The sequence below is a fragment of the Squalius cephalus genome (assembly GCF_949319135.1).
Source record: "Squalius cephalus genome assembly, chromosome: 19".
Classification (NCBI taxonomy): Eukaryota; Metazoa; Chordata; class Actinopteri; order Cypriniformes; family Leuciscidae; genus Squalius; species Squalius cephalus.
This window is the reverse complement of record NC_137140.1, coordinates 34,217,178-34,244,787: the sequence shown is the minus strand read 5'-3', so window position 1 is coordinate 34,244,787 and position 27,610 is coordinate 34,217,178. Positions and strand designations below refer to the sequence as shown.

At 37.2% G+C, this 27,610-nt stretch overlaps 1 protein-coding gene across 1 annotated transcript; it reads left to right on the top strand.

The window, feature by feature from the left end:
• LOC307146697 (uncharacterized protein) lies at positions 1-26,912 on the top strand (the record flags this gene model as incomplete). The annotated part of the gene is made up of 18 exons (XM_079850907.1): positions 1-298; positions 375-452; positions 4,558-4,965; positions 6,239-6,628; positions 6,710-6,781; positions 7,036-7,428; positions 7,555-7,956; positions 8,047-8,136; positions 8,965-9,345; positions 12,901-13,020; positions 13,120-13,304; positions 13,698-13,858; positions 14,027-14,272; positions 14,466-14,628; positions 15,828-15,903; positions 23,665-23,770; positions 26,665-26,767; positions 26,844-26,912. The coding sequence occupies 18 exons, from the start codon at positions 1-3 to the stop codon at positions 26,910-26,912; spliced, it is 3,741 nt and encodes a 1,246-aa protein (XP_079707033.1).
• Between the last annotated feature and the right edge of the window lie 698 nt (positions 26,913-27,610).

Genomic DNA, 27,610 nt, shown 5'->3' with positions numbered 1-27,610 from the left:
ATGTGTGACTCTGCGGTCAGCTGGAACGGCTGGTACCGTCTCTTCATTCAGGGTCAGAGCGTTCAGATGCCAGACACATGTGTTGATGAGTATAGTTGTGGCACTAATGCTCCACTGTGGCTGAACGGAGGACATCCAACAGTTGAGGATGGAGTGGTCACTCGAGATGTCTGCAGTCACTGGAGCAATAACTGCTGCTATTTCCAATCCAATCCCATTAAAGTCAAAGCCTGTCCAGGAGATTATTATGTCTATGAGTTTGTGAGCCCAACTGTCTGCAGTTTGGCTTACTGTGCAGGTAAATATATTTACATGTGCACTTTGTTTATGTAAGACATAATTGTTATTTATGTAATATTTATCATTTATTTCAGATTCAAGCAACATAAACACTACTACTGTCACGCCGGAGACAACCACAGATGAAACTACAACCATGGACACTACGACTGGTAATGTAATGTATTATGTTACAATCTGGAGGATAATTGTTTGGCATAAGCAAATCAGATCCATGTTGTGTTTGTGATGCATGTAAATAATTTAAAATAATTTATAAAACCATATAGGCTATTAAATTATGAGCTATATTAAGGATGATTCAGCCATAGGCACAAGGTCAAAGGTAATCGTAACCATGCTAATATACTGCTGCTATGCTGTATCATATGTATTTAACCAGAATACAAATATTATGATGGGGTAAATTAAATTGAAAGATGTCTATGACATTACTAATACATTTTCAATACTGTTTTTTTGTTTTGTTTTTTTAGAATTTCTGAAGAAAGCAGGTATCTACATTTTTCCTAAGTCCCATGACGCTTTGTGCAAATTATTTCTATTTAACTGTAAACAATCAGTGACAAGTTTGCTGTATAAATGCAATAAAAAGCACTTCCAAAATTGGATACTATGAGATGACACTATTTTGCATAAAAAAGAAATGTAAAAGTGTAAAAGCATTAACAAATGACTAACAGTTCATAAATAACCTCAAAAGCTTAATTATTTCTGCAGCAATATTACAGACGTGTTAAATATCACTGTAGTGATATATGTCTGTATTATGTAATGTGTTGCCTTGATCCAAAATGTTCATTAACTGGAACACTGATAATATTTCTAAGTGATTTACATTATTTTGACAGACAGTAATTGTATTTATTAACCTGCTTTACAAACATTCCAGTAAACAACTAATAGAGATTAGGGGCCCTATCTTGCACCCAGCGCAATTGACTTTGTACACCGACGCATGTATCATTCCTATTTTGCACCCGCGCAAAGCGCGCTTTTCCCTCCACAGAAGCACGTCGCTAAACTAGGGAATGAACTTGCGCTCCCTGGGCGGTTCAGCGCAAAAAAGGAGGCGTGTTCCGGCGCAAACGTTCCTTCATGCTATTTTGCAGGTTTAGAAAACAATTGCGCCACTAACCAGGAAAAAATTGTTTAAAGTCAGTGGCGCGTTGCGCATGTTATTCATATGCTATTTTAAGGGCGCATGCTTGGCCATAATCAATGTAGCGTGTGCACAACGCGCATAGACTTTGATTCTCTCATCTACACAGAAGCAGCAGTTTTCATTTTTGCAAATCATACATTATTATGATAGATAGATAGATAGATAGATAGACAATTTATTATAAAAGCATACATCTAGCTTACACATTTACCCAAATTATCATACGCCTTTTTAACCGAAGTTAATTTGGGTGTGTTTCTCCATCCCCAACGTCCCTGACGAGAACGTCGGTCTCCTCGGCTGTGAACCGCTCCTGGCAAATCCGCCGTTATAATAGGAATCCGCTTTAGAACAAGCGCGCCTGCTCTTAAAGGGAATGTGAGATGACGCTCTGATTGGTTTATTTCACATTACGCCCAAACCACACCTATGAATAATGAAGCTACTTCAGACCAACCATTTTAGATTTGCGCCGGGCGCAAGAGTCATTTATCCCGCCGGTATAATAGCAACAGCGCCCAAGACCCGCCCACAAAGTTACTTGCGCTTACAGATCGTTAAAATAGGGCCCTAGAAGTGAAAAAGGGAGACAATTACATTTTTAAAGCATCCATGTGAAAACAAACCTGGAAAGAGACGTGAGGATTTACGGAGGAAGGGAAGAGATTATTGGTGCATTCCAGTGAATTATTCATGTGATAAATCGTAAATTAAATGGAGAGAGCAGACCACAAATGCGCAGGATATGTTGTATTTTGTCATACTGTTACAGTGGAATTCAAAGCAAAACAGAAAATAATCAGGAGAATACAGTGAATACAGTGATTGAAAAGAGCTTTTGTCATAAATATTCTTGTTATACTGAAACAATCGGCCTAATCGGATGAGTTACATGAGCTAAAACTGGGGTCAGATTAAACTGTGAGAGTTTTGGAAGCGTTTTAAAAGATTAGACGACAACAGAAATAAAGTGAATAAATTAAGTGTATTTACAACTTCGACAAGGAAAACAACATAATACAACTAGAAGCCTTATGCTGTTAAAAGCACAGAGTCTATTGGTTCCATACCATAAAGCAGTCCTTAAGAGTCCTCGCATGCTGTAAGTCCCAATGTGTAAGTGTCCACCGGTGTATATACAATCCAACTGTAGTGATAATCCAATGAAAAGTGAAGTGGTTTGCTGGAATGGTAAGTCCTTAAAAGAAACTCCTCGATCCTGCTTTGGTCGTCTTGACAGAGCCCTCATTTGTTTGCCATGCTGCTTCCTTTATGCTGGCTATTTCCTGTTTCCTGTCATGTGATCAGTCACATGACAGGCAGACCCAGTATGGTTTACACACATTAAAATATATAAGAGGAATAAAATGGACAAAAATGACTAAGACAACATGTAAACCTATTAAAACTCTAATATACAGTACATATAATCATCATAATATATAGAGTGGTTAAAACATGTGTCATGTGTGACAGTGTCACAATACCACGTCACATTAAAATACCAAGTGTAACGTTATCCTCCTGATGTCTGAAAATAGAACATGAAGAAAATTGTACAGCTCATTCAGTCAAATTGACAGATAAATATTATTCGTAGCTCAACCTTATAATTTGTTTGTCTTTTTGAACTTCCCCGAACCTGAAGTGGCTCCCACAATCTAAAACGCAGTAGACTCGATAGGAAAAAGGTGGATATATGCTATGCGTGTAGATAATGAGATAATCAGAGGTAATGATGAACAGATGAAATGGGCGGAGTAACAGGTGGGATGATCAATGATAGACAGCAGAACAGTAACACCAGACTTAAACAGGAACACAGGATATTATTTATATAGACCTGAAAGCATACCGTATATTCAATATTTTAAAGAAAATTACATTATTCATGAGTGTGCACTAATATTAAAACACCATTTTTAATAAGCTACTGTATTTCATTGTTTCAAAGGGATAAAAGGACGTATTGTTTTAACTTACAAAAAGATTATGCATTTGAAGCTTAAAGCAGATATTTTTTATCCAGACTGACTTTTACACATAGTACTTTTAATAAAATGTATTACTTTTAAAAATGAAATGACTTATGTAGAAAAACAGTCGGTTACACTTTTTTTTTACAGTGTCCTTGTTACACGTTACTTGTAGTTACTGTAGTAATAACTATAAATTATGCATAATTACATGCAACTAACCCTAAACCAAACCCTAATCCTAATCCTAACCCTAAAGTAAGTACATATAGGTAATTATTATTACTCAGTAATTAAATGCATAATTACACTGTAACACAGGCACCTTAAAATAAAGTGTGACCAAACAGTGTTGGCATAATTAATCTCAATCAAATATTTGGTAATAGCCTAGTGGGAATAAACAAGTAGACACAAGTGTTTTTCAATTCAGGGATATTCTAGAACAATTTCTGGAAAATATCAATGGGAAGCTTAACATGTTGTATAAAACAAATGGGTTTCAATGAAAAATTAATATGGAATTTCATATATTACAAATATATTGTAAATAAAAAAAAATTAGGAAATTAATTGAATGTACAGTAGTTTGTGGTCTGAATGGGATAAAACGTGAAATATATGATTTTGCAAACCCTTATTTTTCCTTTACATTTGTACTGTTATATATTCATTTGTTTATTTTAAGTTTTATTTTAATTTTTTCATACAGAACAGCATCACAATCTGTAATTATCTGAGGAAGATCTTGAATGTTGTTCCCCTTTTGTATATTTTGTTTCAATGGGAAAATAATTGTATTTAAATATTTTAATCTCACATTTGTCATCAAAGTTCCAACACTAAGTTTAACATTGTTATTCAAGTGGTGAAAATAAATATACAGTTCCTTAACACTCAATTAAGATCAAGGTGGCAGCTCTTTTTTAATTAGTGAGAAAGGGGTATAAAGGATACACTTGTTGTAGGTTTAGTCAGTTTATCTAATAATCCGTTTTCAGTTTACCATCCCAATATCTTCTCTTTCATACAGACACAGATGTTAGATGTTTACCTGTACTCTTGTGTTTGACACCTCAGTGAATGAGTGAATGAGTCTTTTCTTTATTCTCTCAGAACCTACAACTGATCCATGCTATGATTATAACACTCTTGATGAATATTGGAGAGACATACGGCAAAGCCCATATCAGTACTATGGATATGATGACACTCTTGTTGAATGGAGTGGCTGGTATCGGCTGTATCTGAATGGAGAAAGTGCCCAGATGTCTGAGTGGTGTGTGAGTAATGTGGGATGTGGTGGTGACACTGGACTGTATCTCAGCGGTTCTCATCCAACACTTGAGGATGGAGTGGAGACCCGTGAAGTCGTGGGAACTAATGCATGGTGGTGGTGGGGGTCCAATCAGTGCGGTGCCTACAATTCCACATCCATCCGAGTCAAAGCCTGTCCAGGAGATTATTACGTCTATGAATTGGTCAAACCCATCATATCATCCCCCCAGCCTATGTACTGTGCAGGTACAATTTTAACCCTTGTCTCTGGGATTTTTGTTATGATTTTTTATTTCACTATATTGAGTAAATGCTCTATACAGTATATTAGATAATTTAACATACATTTTTTGTTTTATGAAAATAATCATGTTTTAACTAGTTATAATCAGTGGTGTGCAGTCCATTATCTATTCTGTATAGCAGGTTATGTTACAGATCAATAGCACCTAGATCTCTTTGTTACGCAATTCCTCAATTACATGTTATGCCATTTGTTCAATAATTAATATGTATATACTGTATATCATGGGTCACCAAACTAAGGCCCGCGGGGCGACTCAGGCCCGCCACCCCCCTTTGACTGGCCCCCCAGCCCCTCTGCTCCCCACTACTTGAACCGGCCCTATAAGGCAATCCCCAAAAGTCGTCATGGCCTATTTTTTTAAATTGCTTTTTGGAAAATAACAACATGTCTGCATCTGGTATTTTGTTTATTTTTTTACAAATTCGAATTTTTCGCTTTTTTGTCACCTGACATGCTCAAGATCAAACAGTGACAGACAACGCACGCGCAGAGAACTGTCAGTGTTCAGGACAGCAAAATGGCTAGCGTTAAATGAAAAAGTTGATAGAGAGTACAGAGTTTTCAAAGAACAGTGGACCAACAATTATTTTTTGTTCAGTGTAAGGACCGTGCAGTTTGTATTATATGTAAAGAAAGTGTGGTGGTTTTCAAAGAATATAATCTGCGTCATCACCACGAAATCCGCCAAAGAGTATGCTAGCTTGCGAGGGCAAGCAAGAGAAGACAGGATTCGGAGGATGGCTGTGCCTGGACATAGTAGTGGGGATGGCTGTGCCAGGCTAGTAATCTCTACTACACAATGAGGCCTGCTGGTGGTACTTTTGGTCTGGGTCATACATTTCTATGTTATATAGCTGAATCGGCCCCGGCACCCCCATCACAGTCAGGAACAATAATGTGGCCCCCAGAGAAAAAAGTTTGGTGACCCCTGCTGTATATGAACATATCATAATATTACTCTACAGTCCTCTTGTGCCTATCTGCAGTCAAGTTTCTGTCTCAGAATAAAGCTTATTTTCATATATTTTTTTATATGTAGCCCCTGTTGCTTCTGCAGGCTGCTGTCAGCTATTGTAGACTTGTGTGTGTGTGTGTGTATATATATATATATATATATATATATATATATATATATATATATATATATATATATATATATATATATATATATATTTATATATATATTTAATACTTTTGCAAACTCCATGACAGTTGCTTTTCAAAACATCAGCAGTGATCCCTGCTACAACTATGAGTCTCTGGATCATCCCTGGAGAGCCAACAATGAAAGTGGAGATTACATCTGTGATGAATCTTTCTCCTGGAATGGCTGGTACCGGCTTTTCTACTATGGAATGGACATCCGGATGCCAGAGACCTGTGTTAGTTCATTCACCTGTAACACATACATCAATCTGTGGCTCAATGATCCTCACCCTCAGATAGAGGATGGAGTGGTGACCAGGGAGGTCTGTGGAGGGTCTTATTGGGGAAGCTGCTGTGAATACAAGACAAAACCCATCAGAGTGAAAGCGTGTCCAGGCAATTACTATGTCTATGAACTTGTGAATCCAGCATGGTGGTGTTCAGGATACTGTACAGGTACTGTGGTTTTCTCATTTATTTAAGTATTTCAAACCTTTTTGTAAAATTTCTGAATGACATGAATTTCCTTCTTTTTAGATGTCAACACTATTTCACAGGCGCTTTCCACTATAAGTCCAGATATAACCACTGGATCCAGCATCACCTTGAGTAAGTTGTAAATAATATATATGAATGAATACATGAGTGTTAGTGTTAATGAAAGATTTACATTTCAGTTTAAATGGAAATGTTTATGCATAAACATTTTTACTATTACACAGTCACATTGTGTATGAATGGTTTATGAATCTCATGATTATAACAGTGTTTGACTGGTTCAGATTTGCACTTTTCATTTACTTGTGAAGTTCATCATTGAAATATAACTTGTTTGTTTTGGTCTCATCATTTCTCACTAACAGATTATGACCCGTGTAATAACTACAACATACTTGACAACTACTGGAGAAGCACACTCAATTACTGGTCTAGTTATGGATACATATCTGATCATGATGACACTCGTGTAGAATGGGATGGCTGGTATCGACTCTTCATTAATGGATCAAGTGCTCAGATGCCTGAGTGGTGTATGTCTTACATGTCATGTGGAAGTTTTAGTTCTCTGTGGCTTGGTGACTCTCATCCTCGGCTAGAAGATGGAGTTGTTACTCGTGAAATTTACGGTTACCGTGATTATCAGTGCAGTCGCTACAGATCCGACCCGATCCAAGTCAAAGCTTGTCCTGGAAATTATTATATCTACAAATTTACCAGACCAACTCTTTCAATCCCAGCTCCTGTATATTGTGCAGGTATATTCATTCATCTTTATATTTGATGTGCTTATCATGAATTGTATTGGTTTGAATTCATATTATCATCTTGAATATATTTAATCTTCAATATATAATGCTCCCTTTCTCCTTTTTCCTTAATAGTGCCTTTCTCCACCCAAAGTGTCGACCCCTGCCACAACTATACCAGTCTGGATGAGCCTTGGAGAGCCACAGACAACCCTTACTATAATAACTATAACTACTATCGTATGTGTGATTATAATGTGGAGTGGAATGGCTGGTACAGGATGTTCTACAATGGTGAAAATACTCAGATGCCAGAATCATGTGTAAATCTGTACATGTGTGGCACTTATAACCCACTGTCGCTCAGCGGCCCTCACCCACAGCTGGAAGATGGAGTGGTCACCCGTCAGGTCTGTGTCTCCATATGGAGCGGCTGCTGTTCTTACACATCCCATCCTATAAGAGTCAAAGCCTGTCCAGGAAATTACTATGTTTATGAGTTTGTCAAGCCAATATTTTGTGGAGCTTACTGTGTTGGTGAGCATTTACTTATCCAATCCTTTTTTTTTTTTTCCTGGATTTTGTTTGAAAATTATTGATGTTGATATAAAATGTTCCTAACACCAGATGCCTCAAACCAGTCCATCTCATCAGCGTCTACAACAACAGAGACGATCCCATCCATAGAATCCATGACTCCACCAATCACAACCACTGGTAAAGTATTGTGTTGCTTCCTTAATAAACTCTCTTGAGCATCTTTTTGGACATGCATTTTTTCTGAAACATGAATTATTGAATTGTTGAATCATTATTTAACATTGTAATGTTCCTGATTATTACATTAAGCAAATGCATAACAATTTCTACAGATCACATTAACAAATCACATTAACAAGAATCACATTAACAAGAAGTAATACAGCTCACAAATGAGTATGCAATTCAAACTCTTAAAATGGAAACAAAGAATGCATTTTTAGTCAAAGTGAAGTACTGAAGTGTTGTAAATAGTGAAACTAAACCACCAGAGTTTCTCAAACACATTTTGTAACACTAAACTTATTTTTTAACCCCAAAACCCTAAAGTTGTTCCAATCCTGTATGTTTATCTGCTGAACACAATAGAAGAAATATTTGTAACCAAACAGTTGAGGGGCACAATTGATTTCCATTGTATTATTCCCCCATACTATGAAAATCAATGGTGACCCAAAACTGTTTGTTAACAAACATTCTTCAAAATATCTTCTTTTCTGTTCAGCAGAAGAAAGAAATTCATAGAGGTTGGGAACAACTTGAGTGCGAGTTTATGATGACAGAATCTTCATTTTAGGATAAATCTTCATTTCTGAAAGCTCACAAAAAAACAAAAAAAAAGTCTTCAGCTTTGAATTTAAAACACAAATGAAACAGGGAGCTTAAGTAAAGATCTTTCTGGAGACAACGTTTTCATAGCTCAACTACTACAAAAATAAAAATGTATCACATCATCCATTTATTCATTCAGCAAAATGTATATTTGTAATGTTTCCATGACAACAGCTCCCCCTGTTGACCCCTGCTACAACTACAATATCCTGAATGATTCATGGAGAGCCACCAACAATCAACATTCCTCTCAAATAATGTGTGACGCTTGGGTCAGCTGGAACGGCTGGTACCGTCTCTTCATTCAGGGTCAGAGCGTTCAGATGCCAGACACATGTGTTGATGAGTTTAGTTGTGGCACTAATGCTCCACTGTGGCTGAACGGAGGACATCCAACAGTTGAGGATGGAGTGGTCACTCGAGATGTCTGCGGTCACTGGAGCAATAACTGCTGCTTTTTCCAATCCAATCCCATTAAAGTCAAAGCCTGTCCAGGAGATTATTATGTCTATGAGTTTGTGAGCCCAACTACCTGCCATTTGGCATACTGTGCAGGTAAATATATTTACATGTGCCCTTCGTTTATGTAGGACATAATTGCTATTTATGTAATATTTATCATTTATTTCAGATTCAAGCAACATAAACACTACCACTACTACTGTCACGCCGGAGACAACCACAGATGAAACTACAACAGAAACTACAACCATGGACACCACGACTGGTAATATATTGTGTATTGTGTTACACTCTGGAGGATTATTGTTTGGCATAAGCAAATCAGATCCATGTTGTGTTTGTGATGCATGTAAATAATTTAAATTAATTTATAAAACCATATAGGCTATTAAATTATGAGCTATATTAAGGATGATTCAGCCATAGGCACAAGATCAAAGGTAATCATAGCCATGCTGATATACTGCTGCTATGCTGTATCATATGTATTTAAATAGAATACAAATATTATGATGGGGTAAATTAAATTGAAAGATGTCTATGACATTACTAATACATTTTCTATATGTTTTTATTTATTTTATTTGTAGAATTACTGAAGAAAACAGGTAGGCTATCCACCTTTTTCCTAAGCCCCATGACGCTTTGTGCAAACTATTTCTATTAAACAAAAAGTGGAAATTTTGCTGTATAAACAGGGCTCCAGACTGCGACCATTTTTCCTGCCGGGGAACCAAATATTTGCTATTATGCTTCACGGACCGTTTATTAGTTCGGACCATTAATAGACAGAGCAGCGCATAGTCAGAGCCCGTCTACGGAGAGCCTTCCCACTCCCTATTAAGTCCTATTGTACCGAATTTTGGTTGTAGTTCCACCAGAGTTCCACTGGGGGCGATCGCCCATGAGTGCAAAATGAATGGGAGTCTATGGGGCTAGACGGCTAAATTTGTCTCTTTCACCCGATTGCCGTTGAGAAATCTCAGATTTGATTGTAGGTTTTACAAGTTCAACATGGGTTATAGGTCGAAAGTTGAATGAATGAGTACTTATGTCCTTTCGATTTCTTACAAGTTGAGTTGTTGTTGCCCATAACACGCTAGCATTCTGCTAATGAATGCTGATTGGTCAGTGAAGGACTGATTACGACCAGAGATACCGCTTGATGGCATCGTGGCATCCGAAGCGGGACCAGAAACAAACAAAACAAAAACTCTTCTAGCACGTGTATTTACCTGTGTCCGCTGTGTTGTCGATGCCTCGAGAGAAAAGAAAGTGCAGAGCGCGAAAGCACCAGAGTGACTGAAGGATTGCCGTAAAGCAGGATCTCTGGTCGTACGATGTGTATGACGTCATTGACACTTTAAAAGACTTTTTAAAGCAAATAAGTGACTAAAAAATCTAACACCCAGCAATGTATAATTTCTTTGCATCTCCTTTCGAATACAACATTCAAATTACTAGACAAAAAATTATATCCTGAGAAAAGTGGATTTTGATGTGTATAGCGCCATAGACCTCCATTCATTCTGCACTCGTCCTGTGAGCGCCCTCATATGGAATCAGAGTGGAACTGCTACCAGTTCAGAAGCCGGAAGTGTACTGAGAGTGAAACTTCTCGCCATATTAGACATTCTCTGGCATAGTATATAGAGAGCCTAAGTCCCTCCCCTTCCGGTGGACCACCATGGGACCTTAATTCGGAAAAATATTGTATGGTAGTCAATGGCGAGAGACAACAAATATTTTGATCTCGTTTGAATTGTGCCCTGAATTACACATATGATGTTTGTCAATTTAAAAGATACATTTTAAAGTCAAGAAAGTCGCAGTTTGATGTAAAACTGTTGAGATATAAGACTGTAAAAATTCGTAATTACAGAGACTACAAATCCAAAAGGCGCACATGTGACGTCATACATTTTCTCTCAATGAATGAAGCTAACTTTACTGAAGCTAACGTCTGTCATTTTTTTTCTATAGTCTTACGTTATAATCGTAACGTTACGCCGTCATGGCTGAGTGTTTTGTACCAGACTGAACACATAAGAGCAACGTGTTGGTGACGTACATAGTGCGAGACAAGAGCTGTTGTTCATTGAGCGATTTTCACTTAAAACTAAATGTTACTCTTCTGTTTTATTCAGTGTAATCTGTTTGGCAGGTGCAATGAGCTGTCAGCGCATTTAATTAATCATACCGAACTGATTTTCATGCAGGTTTTTTTTCTGCAAAGGTCATACATGTAGCTATGATACAGGACACATGGTTCGGTTCATTTTAATATTCACAGTGGGCTCAACAGTAATATAATTCTGATATATAAAGTGATCAGACTTCTGAGATGCTGGGAACATAATCACCGAAAAGGGGGAAAACGGGGACATTTTGACTATCAATCTGATTGAAAAACCTACTGTTGTGTCTTTAAAAATAAAACGGAGACAGATGTAGTTTTTTTCTGTATTTAGCCAGGGACACGCAACTAAAAGCGGGGACTGTTCCCTAAAACCGGGGGCGTCTGGTCACCATATGATATGTGATGTAGGCTATGATAGGTATTTTGCAAATCACACACTATAAATATGATAGAGAAGCAGAAACAGATAGTGTCAGTAAAGTCAGATAGTTTAATAAGTTGAAGAAACAATATACTATTATTATATTATATTAGAGTCTACTTGAAACTTTTTGTGTCTCTCTCTGTCACACACACACACACACACACACACACACACTGTACTACCACGTACTTCTGCATCCATCTCCTCCCAGCCCTTGACATAGCAGCCCCCCTCCCGAGTCCCAACACACACACACACACACACACACACACACACACACACACACACACACACACACACACACACACACACACACAGGAAATAGTGAAGCTACCACCAAAATACTAAGTTACTACTACTAAATAGTGACTGCCCAACACTGATAATACAGTCTGTGCCACTTGTGTAAATTTCGCTGGCCAATGTTATACCAGTAATATTTGTTTTATTTGTACAATAGCATTCTTGTGTCAGTTGTAGGCTTATCTAAGTCAGTGTTATGGAATATGACTTCAATCAAGTCTCAGTTCATAGCTGGGTGAACACCGGCCGGTGCAGTAAACCGATTTCAGAGTAATATCAAATATCCTTGCTCCTTCTCAACTCTCTGGTAATATTCTATTCACAAAATACAACCAATAGTACGGTAATGTTAAATCTTACTTGTGAGAAGTAATCCCCCGAGCCCTATTTGCGATGGTCCGCCATTTTGAGCAGGAATATGCTGTACAGTGCTCGGCATCTTAACTGCTGCCACGCAACAAAACTATGAGTATGACCGGTTTAAGATGGCGGCCGCATTTCTCAGAGCCCAGTGGCCAATGGGGCGTCTATCTCTATATTATGTCTATGGAGCAGCGCCCCGAACTTGATCACATGACACTGCTACTAGGAAATCAAGACTCTGGAGATCCAGTGAAGAAATCCATTTAATTCGCCTCAGAATTAATAACATCATCACTGCGAGATCCAGTGAGAAACATTCCGATTCGGCGGACCATTCGACCAGAATGTTAAGCTCTGTCCCTTAACATGACTCAGTGTCTTTGTGTTGTATTAAATCTATCTGTGCTTTTCCTCTTAGATGTGAGAGATCGCTGTTCTGAACTCAGCTGCTCTGAGGATGAATGGTGTGGGAAGAAAAATGGTGTTTATGGCTGTTTATGTAACGATGACCAACCCAGACCACAACCTGACTCTTTTGGTTAGTATCATTAAAAAGAAAATTCAGTCATTTGTTACCTTTTTCTTTTTTAATAATTCTGACAATCTTTTGCCTCTTTTGTCTTTTGTTTAAACTCAGATTTTTTAGAAACCTGTGAAAGCAGCTCTGGCTCCATGTCTGTGTCTCGCTGTCAGCTCTTTGAGGCTGGTTTTCCAGCTGATGTCTTACACCTCAATGATCCCAGCTGCAAAGGAACGGTCCGGAATGGCAGAGTGGAATTCCATTTTGATGACGATGAACACATCTGTGGTACAAATCTTCTGGTAGGTTTAAATATGTAGAATCTATTCAGTACACAATTTAAACATTTGTAGTGCCTGATATAACCAGAATAGTTTGTCCTCTTGGGGAATCTCTATGAGACTTTGAGAAGTCTGTAGGGAGGTCTGTAAGGATGGATACTGTATGATCAATCTGTAACATCCAAAGCAAGGGCCCAAACAAACCTCCCTAAAGACTTCTTAAAGTCTCAAAGAGATTCAGAGGGGAAGGATACACAACACCATGCCACAAAAGAAACTGGAACTTCTCCACCATAAATACGTAACACATCATAATTTTACTTGACTGATGAAACCTTTTGGCTTTATATATATATAAATATACTTTGAATTCAGTTTAGACTAAATTCCAAATGTTTTCTTTGTTGTCCACAGGCTAACGGCACCCACTTCATCTATAATAACTTTATTCTGGGGACACCGAGGTCAGAAGATCTCATCATCAGCAGAGAGAAAATCCTGAAGCTTTCTTTCAGCTGTGTTTATCCTCAATCACAAACACTTTCCATGAATGTGGAAATCAACCCACTGGAGAGGTGCGAGTCAAATACAAATTCTAGTTTCAGCAACGCTACTGTTATTAAAGGAGTAGTTCACCAAAACTGAATATTGTGTGTTTGTGTTTAATATATGCTACTCCTAAAGCAGAATTTTACCCATAAATCAAAGAGGTTTTAACACAGATCTATCCATTATTTCATCAGCATTGTGCACAAGACTCTTCCCGCTGGTGAAGGCAGATATCAGGTCCGGATGATTCCATATCAGGATGATGAGTTTACCCAGCCCTTCACTGGTCGTGTGGATGCAGAGCTCGACCAGGAGATGCATGTGGAAGTTCGTGTTGAGGGGGTCGACAGCCGCCAGTTTGCCCTGGTGATGGACACGTGTTGGGCTACACCTGTGAATGATCCTGATTACAGCCTCCGCTGGGATCTCATCCTTTCAGAGTAAAGCAGGGCTTCTTTCTATTCTTTTAAGCCTATAGCCTTAACTCAATGTAACATTAGAATAAATAATAATCATTTAACTTTTAACATTGCCTTACATGCTTTGTCTTTCAGTATTTCAGAACTAAAGCATGAGATCATTTGAAACAGTTAATACAAAAGTGAAAGAATTTGTCATTATTGATATTCTCAGGTGTCCCAATCCAAATGACGACACAGTGGATCTGCTGCAGAACGGCGTCTCGACATCCAGCCGTTTCTCCTTCAGGATGTTTATCTTCACTGCAAACTCCACTAAGCTTTACCTGCACTGTGCTGTTCACCTTTGCCTTCTGTCAAGCAATCGCTGCTCAACGGTGAGTTTACAAAACCTCTCATAGTTTATAAATGTGTGATACATTTTCAAGAGTAGCTTTAGTACTGTAGTTGTGAAATAATTTTTCAATGTATGTGCTGAACATCAATCTAATAGCCAATGTCCCTGTCTGTGTATGTATATATATATACGGAGTATCTATAGTAAAATTTGATGGGTAAATGTAAAGATTTATGAATCTGCAGTTTATAAACCCTTATTGATCAAACACTAATATAAATAAGGTTGGTATATTTTAAGGTTTAGAACCAGATTTACTAAACAGGTCAAATAAGTGTGAGACACACTAAAGAACACGGCTGCAGTCAGTTCATTTACATAATAACCAACGCAATCTATTCAGAGGAGTGAAGATTTGTGTAGGGGTGCAAAAAAGCAGAGTATGAAATCTTCAGAGTATCTTCCCTCCTAAGTGTGAAACAAGATTGCAAACATAATCGCTTTACATACATATGCAGATACTGCAAACATTAAACACTGCTGTTTACTTTAACTCTGGAATTTGCATAAAACTTGCACATCCAAATAATAATAAAGAAACATTAGCACATATTGTATGCAACTTAGTCAATGACACAATCTATCTCAACAATGAACTGGTGTAACTAGGAAGGAGAGGTTACTAGGACATCACTTCCACAAGGCGTCTTTTCTACACCTTTCCTTGACTACAAGCAGAGCCTGTCAGGAGGCTTCACAACTCTGGCTCGTCTAGTAGTGCACTGCCCAGTTATTAAAGTCTGCTTAGCAGCCCTGAGTTCTGTAGGTGATGTTTGGGATGAACTAGGATGATCCCAGCGATCTTGGGGTGATCGAACTGTGATGATGCCATTCTTTCCTTTTTATCTGTTCTTGACAGACTTCTGACACCATGATGACACAGAGCTTCAGTACCGAGCCATGCTCATACTTTTTACTTAATAGATAGATGCCGTGCACATACAAAGTAGGAGGGGACATAGGTACAACTACGGAGGCCAGAGCGTCACTTAAAGAAACGTCAAAATGACAATAAATTACAAATGTCAAAGGAGGTTTTGTGCTGGCTCTATCTGTTAGTAAATCTGGCCCTTAATGTTCAAGGCTGCCCTCTTCTGGAGACATTGTGCTCTCTTTTATCTTGTTCAGTGATATTTAACAGGGATTCACACAGCTGGATTTTGCTCTTTTCTCTATTAGGACTGTGCCTCTGGACACCACCGGAGAGAGGGCAGGTCTCTGGACTTCCATGACAGTGCTTCCATATCCCTGCACTGTAAAAAATATTTTCATGATTTGTTATCACAACTTTTAATCTTTTGTCAAATCAACTTAGATAATTAATGTGGTTCAGATAACATATATTTTGAAGTTCTATTTATTAAACCATAATCTTTTGTCAAATCAACTTAGATAATGTTGTTCAGATAACATATATTTTGAGTTTCTATTTATTAAACCAATCTCTTTGTTGCATCAACTCAATTTTTTAATTTCAATGAACTCAAAAATTTAAGGCAACCAGGTAACTTACATTTTTAAGTTAAACCTTTAACTTAAAAATGTAAGTTACCTGGTTGCCTTAAAATTTTGAGTTCATTGAAATTAAAAAATTGAGTTAATGCAACAAAGAGATTGGTTTAATAAATAGAAACTCAAAATATATGTTATCTGAACAACATTATCTAAGTTGATTTGACAAAAGATTATGGTTTAATAAATAGAACTTCAAAATATATGTTATCTGAACCACATTAATTATCTAAGTTGTTTTGACAAAAGATTAAAAGTTAAGATAACAAATCATGAAAATATTTTTTTACAGTGTGGGCCCTCTGGTGTTGTCTGAAGGGAACACAGGTGAACATTTCATTTATTTTAATCATTTGTAAATAAAGGTTTCTGTTTGTTTCTATTATGAATACATTACATTTCACTGCATTTCATTATATCCCCTGTTCACAGATAAGTGGGTCCCAGAACAAGTGAAGGTATCTGAGGCTTCTTGTCTGTGTGGTTCTCTGATGCTGATACTTGTTCCTCTGATGAGTGTCCTGACACACTTTTAGTTTAGTAGCACAACATTTTATATGCATATTGTTTAATGCCATTTTAATTGGTCACACTGGTTTTGGGTTTCTAAATGTTTCTTTATTTCATAACTGTTACTACATTACAGTTTTTCTCGATTGCTTAAACACATTTCTTGAAACTATGCCTCGTATTCTCAAAACTATAAACACAAATCCATAACGCCTCACCCAGTTCCCCAAACATCCTATTTTCAGGTCAAAATGAAGCTCTACACTCAAAACCATTCACTCTTGCTGAAAAACCAAACTTTGCCCTCAGACAGGACACACAAGCCCTCACAATCACACACACTACAACATAGTCAAACACACTGGTGCAATAAATTCAAAACAACATTTCCAAAACTGGTAAGTTATGTTGCTTGTGGTTCCCCCCTCACAAACCTTTTCACATGATGAACACAAAAGACACAACCAGTGGATTGGCACATTTTTATTCATACACAGAAAACACACACACACACACAAAAACATATTTTTTTTCCTGTTTTACTTTTCTTGCAAGAAAATACACCTCATCAAAGACTATTGGAAATGTCTGTCTTTTATTCAGTGATAGAATTCTGTTTGCCACCACTCCTCCCTGAAGGTTCTCGAGGCGACGGTAAAGTGACTCAAATTTGGCCTTACTCGTAGCCCAGCCTCCCTCATAGTCATACCATTGATAAAGACATGGGCAACTAGAGTGGCTTGAATTTCATCTGAGACTGCTTGTCTTCTTGTCCTTGCCCTTCCTCCTCCTCATTCTTATCCCTCCTCGATTTGTTCCTTCATGTCTTTCTGGATCCATTGTTCCAAAACGCAATAAACTGATTTGGGCCCTTTTATCTCTCTATTGAAGGTTCTGATTGATGTGTGTTAAATTTTGACTCTTAGTGTTTCCACCTGGGTAATTGTGTGCTAACTGAGCTGAAGATGTGCTGACTTGAGTGAACAATTTTGAATGCTAGTGCTTTCTAAATGACAACATGGTGTAGGCAATGAGAAATGAAGGGATTTGTGTGTAGAGTTTTGCAGTGACAGTTCAACAAATCTGACTCATGTGTCAAAACAGGGAATAGTGTTTATAGTTTAGTGAAATGGGTGTGCTTTTTGATAAATGGCGTTATGGTTTTGAAATTTTAGTTCAAAAGCCTGGTTATAGTGTTTAAGCAATCGAGAAAAACTGTAATACATAGATCAAAACTGCCATATGTTACTGAATGAAATGTCGACCCAGGACGAGATAGAGGACTCTGAAGCTTTGGGGGTGTTGATGGACTCAATCTATTCCCTCTACGTTTTGATTCCGATCCAGATTTTGTCTTTGACAAAAACGTGATTTTCTCAGCTTTTTGTTTAAAATGCAAAGTTTCTTCTTCTTCTTCTTCTTCTTCTTCTTCTTCTTCTTCTTCTTCTTCTTCAAGCAGAGGGTATGTTCTTTCCTTTGATATATTGCATGTTCAGACATTCATGCAACAAAATATTCTTTGTTTGAGTTTATTTGCCATAAAAAGTAGCAATACAACTGCGTTACGCATTATCAGAGCCGGACAGTAATTGAGTACATTTACTTGAGTACAGTACTTAAGTACAATTTTGAGGGATCTGTACTTTACTCGAGTATCATTTTTGGGGAGTACTCATGACTTTACTCAAGTACATTTGAGAGGCAAATATTGTACTCTTTACTCCACTACATTTCTATCCATAACTGTGAGTACCCGTTACTTCTTCTAAAAAAAAAATTTTAAAAAAGGAAAAAAGAAACATCTCGGAAACCCTCTCAAATGTGATTGGATTGTGCAGGCGACACTGATTGGGACAGCCTATCAGCAATCACCTTCAGCTTTCCGCCAAAGTCAACTCCATGGTCAGATTTAGATAAGAGACAAAACCATGGATGAAACAATGGATGAAGACGCAGCAGGTCCATCCCGGGAGCGATATTTTTTTTCCCAGGATGGTAGGGGAAGACTCATGAATATTCATTAGGGAAGTCATCCCTGATTGGTCTTAACCCCAGTGACGGGTAGGTTTAGGGGCGGGGTTATGGAGGTCATAAGACCCCCAGTGACGGGTAGGTTTAGGGGTGGGGTTAGGGGTAGGTCATCAGACTAATCAGGGATGACTTCCCTAATGAATATTCATGAGTCTTCCCCTACCATCCTGGGAAAAAAAATATCGCATCCCGGGAACGTGCCAAGCCGTGGCCCCACCTCGCCAGACTATTTCAATTTTCTGAACAAGTTAATGATAGTTTTCGCTTCAAGTGTTTGCTGTGTTTACCAATGTAAGCACTGTGGCAGTAGTAATGCAATATTTAGAAAATGTACTCTTGTACTCTTGATACTCAAGTACTTTTAAAAACAAGTACTTTAGTACTTTTACTTAAGTAGACATCTGACTGTAGTACTTTTACTTGTACTTGAGTAAAATTTAGCAAGGGGTATCTGTACTTTTACTCAAGTAATGTAGCTGTGTACTCTGTCCGCCTCTGCGCATTATTGGTCAAGGATAATACAATAAAGCTGCATTCATTTATTTCCATTGTGGTCCTTGATTTTAGAGAGTAATTCTCATTTATTTTATTTAAAAAAGTTGTTTAATATTTTATTCAGGCAATTATTGTAAAGGCATGTATGAAAAGGGTCTTAATGATCCAAAAGGTAAATGAAAAAAAAAAAAAAAAAAAAAAATTGATGGTTGGCCTTTTCCTTTTGTAATATTTTTTTCTTTCAGTATGAGAATGTTTAATGTAATATTTTTTCTTTCAGTATGAGAATGTTTAATGATCATGGTGCTATCTTTTTACTGCTATCTTTGCAATCGTTTTACTTTTTTTTCTATTGTGAAGTTATGACAATATTCTAGAGCAGTGGTTCCCAAACCTGTCCTGGAGGACCACCAACACTGCACGTTTTCTTTGTCTCCCTACTCAAACACACCTGATTCAACTCATCAGCTCATTAACCCATGTGATAATGAGCTGATGAGTTGAACCAGGTATGTTTGATTAGGGAGACAAAGAAAACGTGCAATGTTGGTGGTCCTCCAGGACAGGTTTGGGAACCACTGTTCTAGAGAATATGCATGAGAAGAGTCTTGCTATTTTACTTTTAATTCTAAAGGCTTTGAAGAAGTGTTCAGTTGAATTGTTCTTTCCAGAAAGCAAGATTGGGTGAAATTCAGTCAGTGGTCAGATTACCAAAAAATGTCATTTTATTGTACTAGCTTTTTAGTTATAGAAGGGGAAGAGAAAATTAAGTTAAAGAGCCAGTAGGAGAGAGAGCAAGTTCACTTTCAGGCAGTCCTCTGACACTGTCCTCGACTGAGAGTGTAATATTAATAACTGTTTATGTTATTATTATTTTTATTATTATTACCATATTGTGAACGTGTTTCTATTACTAAATATGTTTGGATTTGACAACAAAATATTACAGATCAAATACTTAGAAGATATCTACATTTGATCATAAACAATAATGTCAGTAGTCAATGACAATATTGTGTGATTCAGATTGCAAATCACAAAATCAAACGTTTTAAGATAAATATATGAGCTATCCTATATGTATGATAAAGTAGAAAGTAAGATAATGTATTAACTGCTTTTATATGTAGTTTTAACCTATGAAAGGCATTGATTGTGTTCCAGTTGGTCTCTAAGGGTTAAAATGCTGAACATGTGAAAGACTCTTTGGCCTGTATGTCATGTTGTAGTCAGGCCCACATTAAGAACATTTAAGAAAGCTATATCTTTAACACAGAGATATAATGTATTGGATCTCTACTGTATATAAAATATGAAAATATTCCAGGTTACAACATATTAAAAGCATAAATGTGTAAGCCCGTACTCGATTGCCCCAAAGTCCGGCATCCGACCAGTGGGGAAGGTCTCTGCGTGTTACTGTCTTTCCGCATGGCAAAGTAATTTTGATTTAAATGCAATACATTTTCTCACATGTATTCTCTCGTTATTTCATCTGACTCCATAAATGAAAAGGTTTTAATGATATCCGTGTATCATTAAATGTGAGCGAATGTTCGACTATTCCTTTTAATGAAAATAATGTCAAAGTCAGTTAGAATAATCAAATTCAACAATTTATTATGTCAGGTAAATGTATCATGCCAATTACATAATCAATTCAAAGATAATCAATACAAAACATCAAATGCTCTGGGATAAAGAGAAGAGATGCAAACCCGACATGCTGAAGTCTTTGAGGTCCTTCAACATCATGGGCTGATCTGAGGTACAGAAGGCCCAGAGCCCTTTGCTGAATTTCATTATATAGCCAGAACCTTTTTCACATCTGCTAACAATGGGAATTTATATTCAGAGTTTACATCTTTTGGGTGTAGGAGACCATTTGCCTAGAGACCACCTTCCTTGTGTGCCAGTTATCTCTAAACTCTTAAAAACCTTATTACCTTTTGTTTCACCTATTTGGAAATGAGACATTTGTACCAGTCGCCCGGAGACATTTCAAATGATACTAAACATGTCTAATACTCGGTGATAATCATTCACATTAAACCATATATATTCTTGTTTGAGTTTTGGTGATCTCAACATGAGGGAGAAAGAGTGGGGGATGAGGGGAAGAAATGTAGATTAGGATGACTCTGAGGTGAGACTCTCGTCTCGGTCGAGCACAAGGGGGAGTTCAAATGTTAATTTCCAGAAAGGTCTTTTGTCTTCTCGAGGAGTGGCCGTTCCTCTGCCAGTTCTTCCAGTTTGTCCAGCTTACAAATGCATTAACACCAAATATGAGGTCAAAGCAAACAGGTTTCCAGAAAGAGCAACAACTTTTGTGCAAATATGACTCAGTTTACTTTACAGTTTTTTACAATCGCTATGACAGATTTTTCAATACATTTAACAAGTTTCCTAAACTCTTAACGCACCAACACACCTAAAACACACAATTGGCAAAACGGTTAATTTCATGCTCAAAATCACACATTATAAACTAAACTGCAAAACTAATTTTCAAAATACAATAATACACTAACACAATACACTATGTCTACCAAAACATTAACACATGTTCTCTTCCAACAGGAACATTTAGTCAATCACAGCACAATGACATAAAAAACACTAACATCAGATGGAATTACAGAAACTGCATTATTTTATATGTGTCAGGTCTGCCCTTATACAACAGACATATTATTCTATAGGTATATTATACTATATCTATTATATCTATAGATAATGTATTGATCATAGATTGTGTTTTGCACTGCAGTTTCTTTTGAAGTCTCTCTACATTTTTGTTTTGTTTGTAATGTAAATGCCTTTTTGTTGTTGTTTTTTTTTGCAGCAGAAATTCAATACAACAAAATAAATGACCCTTCTTAGAGTAGCTTTATAGAATGTATGGTTTATGAAAAAAGAAGACAGAGACAGAATTGCTGCAATAACGGCTTTATTTGCAACAGGACATTTCTGCAAGATAACAAAAATATGCATATAGCTGCCATTTACAGTATTACTGTATGTGAAAATACAAAATATACAAACAGAAAAGGTCATCTTCTAATCTGCCCAGTCTTCTGCATTTGTCCACATGTTCTCATCCACATCACACCTGATATCTTCCCTGGCAAGGCATCTTGGGAAGAATCTTTTACAGTAACATGCCTTATCCACCCCTGGCAGTGTTCAGCTGTGATATCTTGGTATGCAGCATCTTTTGCATACAGGAGGGACATTTGGTCCTGTGGACTATGGTCAAAAATCTTTCATCTCCAGGCTGAGAAAACTCCTCAATGGGGTTGAGGAAAGGAAGTAAGGGGCAAGGAAAATGGACATCATCCTCTGATGGGCATCAAACCAGGCTGTGACTATAGACGGGAATGGTGGAATGCCACATTGTCCCATATTTGCATAACTTCAATCAGCTGTTTCTCACTAGCAATGGAATAATGTGAAAATACAAAATATACGAACAGAAAAAGCACCAGAATAAAAAAAAGAGTCATCTTCTAATTATTTGCATAATTCAATCAGCTGTTTCTCAGTAAGAATAGAATAAAATACAGGGGATATATTTGTGTTTCAGTTCACAATATAAACAGTGGTTCACCTTGACTTTATCCTGTAAGGTTAGGTTTAGAACATGGTGTTATCTGTTCTGACATACAGTGTTAAATCATTGGTAAATTTGGCAGTAAAAATCCATTGTTTTGTTCTTGTTTGATCTTGTGTGTAAAAGAAGTTCAAGCATTTTAAATTTGTGTTAATTGTATGCATTTTGTGTTAAAGCAACAAGAAATGTGTTAATAGTATAGCTTACACAGGCGGATGTAGTGCTAACTGTGTTAAGAGTTTTGGAAAATTGTTAAATGTATTGAAAAATCTGTCATAGCAATCGTAAAAAACTGTAAATAGGTTTACAGTTTTTTACGATTGCTATGACAGATTTTTCAATACATTTAACAATTTTCCAAAACTCTTAACACAGTTAGCACTACATCCGCCTGTGTAAGCTATACTATTAACACATTTCTTGTTGCTTTAACACAAAATGCATACAATTAACACAAATTTAAAATGCTTGAACTTCTTTTACACACAAGCTCAAACAAGAACAAAACAATGGATTTTTACTGCCAAATTTACCAATGCTTTAACACTGTATGTCAGAACAGATAACACCATGTTCTAAACCTAACCTTACAGGCTAAAGTCAAGGTAAACAGCTGTTTATATTGTGAACTGAAACACAAATATATCCCCTGTATTTTATTCTATTCTTACTGAGAAACAGCTGATTGAATTATGCAAATAATTAGAAGATGACTCTTTTTTTTATTCTGGTGCTTTTTCTGTTCGTATATTTTGTATTTTCACATTATTCCATTGCTAGTGAGAAACAGCTGATTGAAGTTATGCAAATATGGGACAATGTGGCATTCCACCATTCCACCATTCCCGTCTATAGTCACAGCCTGGTTTGACGCCCATCAGAGGATGATGTCCATTTTCCTTGCCCCTTACTTCCCTTTCCTCAACCCCATTGAGGAGTTTTCTCAGCCTGGAGATGAAAGGTTTTTGACCATAGTCCACAGGACCAAATGTCCCTCCTGTATGCAAAAGATGCTGCATACCAAGACATCACAGCTGAACACTGCCAGGGGTGGATAAGGCATGTTACTGTAAAAGATTCTTCCCAAGATGCCTTGCCAGGGAAGATATCAGGTGTGATGTGGATGAGAACGTGGAAAAATGCAGAAGACTGGGCAGATTAGAAGATGGCCTTTTCTGTTTGTATATTTTGTATTTTCACATACAGTAATACTGTAAATGGCAGCTATATGCATATTTTTGTTATCTTGCAGAAATGTCCTGTTGCAAATAAAGTCGTTACTGCAGCAATTCTGTCTCTGTCTTATTTTTTCATAAACCATACATTCCATAAAGCTACTCTAAGAAGGGTCATTTATTTTGTTGTATTGAATTTCTGCTGCAAAAAAACAACAACAAAATGCATTTACATTACAAACAAAACAAAGATGTAGAGAGACTTCAAAATAAACTGCAGTGCAAAACACAATCTATGATCAATATAATATCTATAGATATAATAGATATAGTATAATATATCTATAGAATAATATGTCTGTTGTATAAGGGCATACCTGACACATATAAAATAATGCAGTTTCTGTAATTCCATCTGATGTTAGTGTTTTTTATGACATTGTGCTATGATTGACTAAATGTTCCTGGTGGAAGAGAACATGTGTTAATGTTTTGGTAGACATGGTGTATTGTGTTAGTGTATTATTGTATTTTGAAAATTAGTTTTGCAGTTTAGTTTATAATGTGTGATTTTGAGCATGAAATTAACCGTTTTGCCAATTGTGTGTTTTAGGTGTGTTGGTGCGTTAAGAGTTTAGGAAACTTGTTAAATGTATTGAAAAATCTGTCATAGCGATTGTAAAAAACTGTAACATTAGAATGTCTTCTTTCTGGCTCCATACGTTTCCTCATTAATGTTTTGCTGGGTTAAGTCCTTTAAATTGGAATAAATAAATAAATTAATTAATGAATAAATAAAGGACAGAAACAAATAATAATAAATATTTTTGAGTATACTGCAAATGTGTTTAACAATATTACAGTTTTTACCAACTGCTTACACACAAAATCTTTTCATGTCACACGATTTTTGAAACCTCTCACTCAAAGTGCAAAACTACATGCCAAATCTTCAAAACCATAAGCTATTTCTCAGCCTTTGACTCAGTTTGCATAAAACCACTTTTTGCAAAACACTACACACAATTCTCTACCTAAAACACAAAGATCTATCAGGAAGTGACTTGCTTTCCTTTTCCAAACACAACCAATCAAAATGCTACACTTATTCACCAGGTCACACAGACACACTCCTCACATGTGCAAACACTAATTGCTAAACTGATCACTAACCAATCACTGCTTTACTGTAGTATAGGCCTAAATAGGTCAAAGGTCAGATGATCTGTTTTGAACAATGGATTCCTGGGACCCCCCGGGACTATTTTGTTTTCAAATGACACATACAAACCATCATATGAAGAACCAGTTGAACACTGATGTGCTCAATGTAAAACACTATGATGAATGGAAAACACTTCTTCTCCATTCATCATAATGACTTAGGCCTTTTTTTTTGTTCGGTGTTACACTTACTACAGACATTACATACATAAGTGTGTTGTAAAATATTTGAGAATATTGTTTTTATACTCAGAACACACAAAAACACGGTAACAGATTTTACAGTTTTTGCCCGTTGCTTGAACACTATAGACCCATGCTTAGACTAAAGTAACACAACTTGAAGCTTTTGTTACCATACCTCAAACACATGTACCCATACCTTAAACAAAAGCGCTGCTTTGCACTCTAGTTGCAATTCTGCAACACACTTGCTCCTTTATGCAACACACTTGGTCCTGCATACTACACTCTATTTCATACATAAGACACTTCGTTCAAAAATGAAATCTCAGGGTGCCATTTGGAAAACACATGTATCCAAAATACAAAACACATCGGGTAATTGCAACCACTCAAATACACACATGAAGACACTTACTTGCAAAACTGAACACCAATCAGCCAGCTACAAAAAGCCCTCAGTTTAGCCATTTCAAGAACTTTACAAGCATGGATGGAGGGAGAGCAAGAGGAAGAGGAAGATGTGGAGGATGAGGAGGACGAGGATGATGAGGAGGATGAGAAGGACGAGGAGGACGTGGAGGACAAAGAGGACAAGGTCAAGGTCGAAGAGGCCATGCACCCACCCCTATTTCTGATGATATAAGAGCAACTTTGGTGGACCATGTCATCAACCATGGCCTGACTATGAGGCTGGGCAGAGAGTCCACCCACATCTAAGCCGCTTCACAGTGGCATCTGTAAGAACATTCTGACTAGAAAACAGGTATGTCTTCACCTCTCTGCCTTCTACTCTACTCAGATGGTATTTACAGCACTGTACTACAGTATATCACATTACCACATCATGTAAAACAACAGGGTATTGCAGGGTGCTAATGCTCCTTTTGCAGCCAAAGTGGTAGTTTTTGTGAAACATACCATGATTACTTATATTGACATGTTTCAGTACAGTGGATGATACAGTATATATAGTAAAGTACTGTTAGAAAAAGAAGCAAACCGAGGACAATTTGTGGTTGTATTTCTCTAGAATGACTAGAAGACCTTCTGGGGGAGGACGCCAACGCCTGTACACACAACAGCAGGAACTTGCCGTTGTGGACCTACACTCTTAGAAAAAAGGGTTCATTGGGGTTCTATATAGAACCTTTTCTTCTAAGAGTGTAGTGAGGGCAGACAATGCCATCCGTCTCCACCAGCTACTACAGAAAATACTTGCAGACAGGCAAGTGTTCAACAACATAAACCATGTGAGCATCACCACCATCAGACGCATCTTGGGAAAACACAACATCACCATGAAGCAGCTCTACAGGGTCCCATTTGAGAGGAACAGTGTCAGGGTCAAAGGACTTCGAGCTGAATATGTACGGGTAAGTGTAACTGTCCTTTACATTTACAATACAGTATTGGTGAAATCCAGTAGCAGCTGAATATGTACCATATCAGTACTACATGGATCCATTCGGAGAGCTACACAGGTACCTGTGTGATGGGGTGAGGGTTCTTTATGTGTAGCACTGTAGTACAGTAATATGTTTTTTTTTTTTTTGTTACAGAGAATCTTGGCCATGGATGGAGCTGCACAGCCTCATGAATTCATTTTCATTGATAAAGCTGAATTCGACCTGAGCAAAACAAGACGACGGGGTCGTAATGTAATTGGCCAAAGGGCAATTGTGGACACATTTTTTTTTTTTGCACAATTTTTGGTTGTTTGAAAATGTGCCTTCTGAAAATATGCCTTCTGAATAAACAGTGAAAATCAAAGACTGCAGTGTTTTATATAAAGTAGACTAGTGTGTTCCCCCTGATCTGAAAGTGTATGCATATGATGCAAGTATGTGTCATTTTGTCATCAGAGTTACATTTTGACAAATGAATGTTAGGTTTTGATAGTAGAGTTTCAATTTGACACAGATGTGAATGGTATATTTCCCAGTGTTGTGTCATGTTTACTTGTGTGTAGAGTTTTGGCACAATGAGCGAAGTTTTGCAAAATGTGTTCAAGCAACGGGCAAAAACTGTATTTTCCCCACAAAAACAATGTACACAGTGTACATCCCAACCAACACAAAGTTGTACATACAGTGGTCTACATACAAAACAACAGAAGAATTGACTGTATACAGTTACAGTAAAAAAAAAAAAAAAAAAAAAATCCAATGTTGGCATCCATTGCCCCATTGCAGAGCTCACCTGTTGCCCTTTTATGC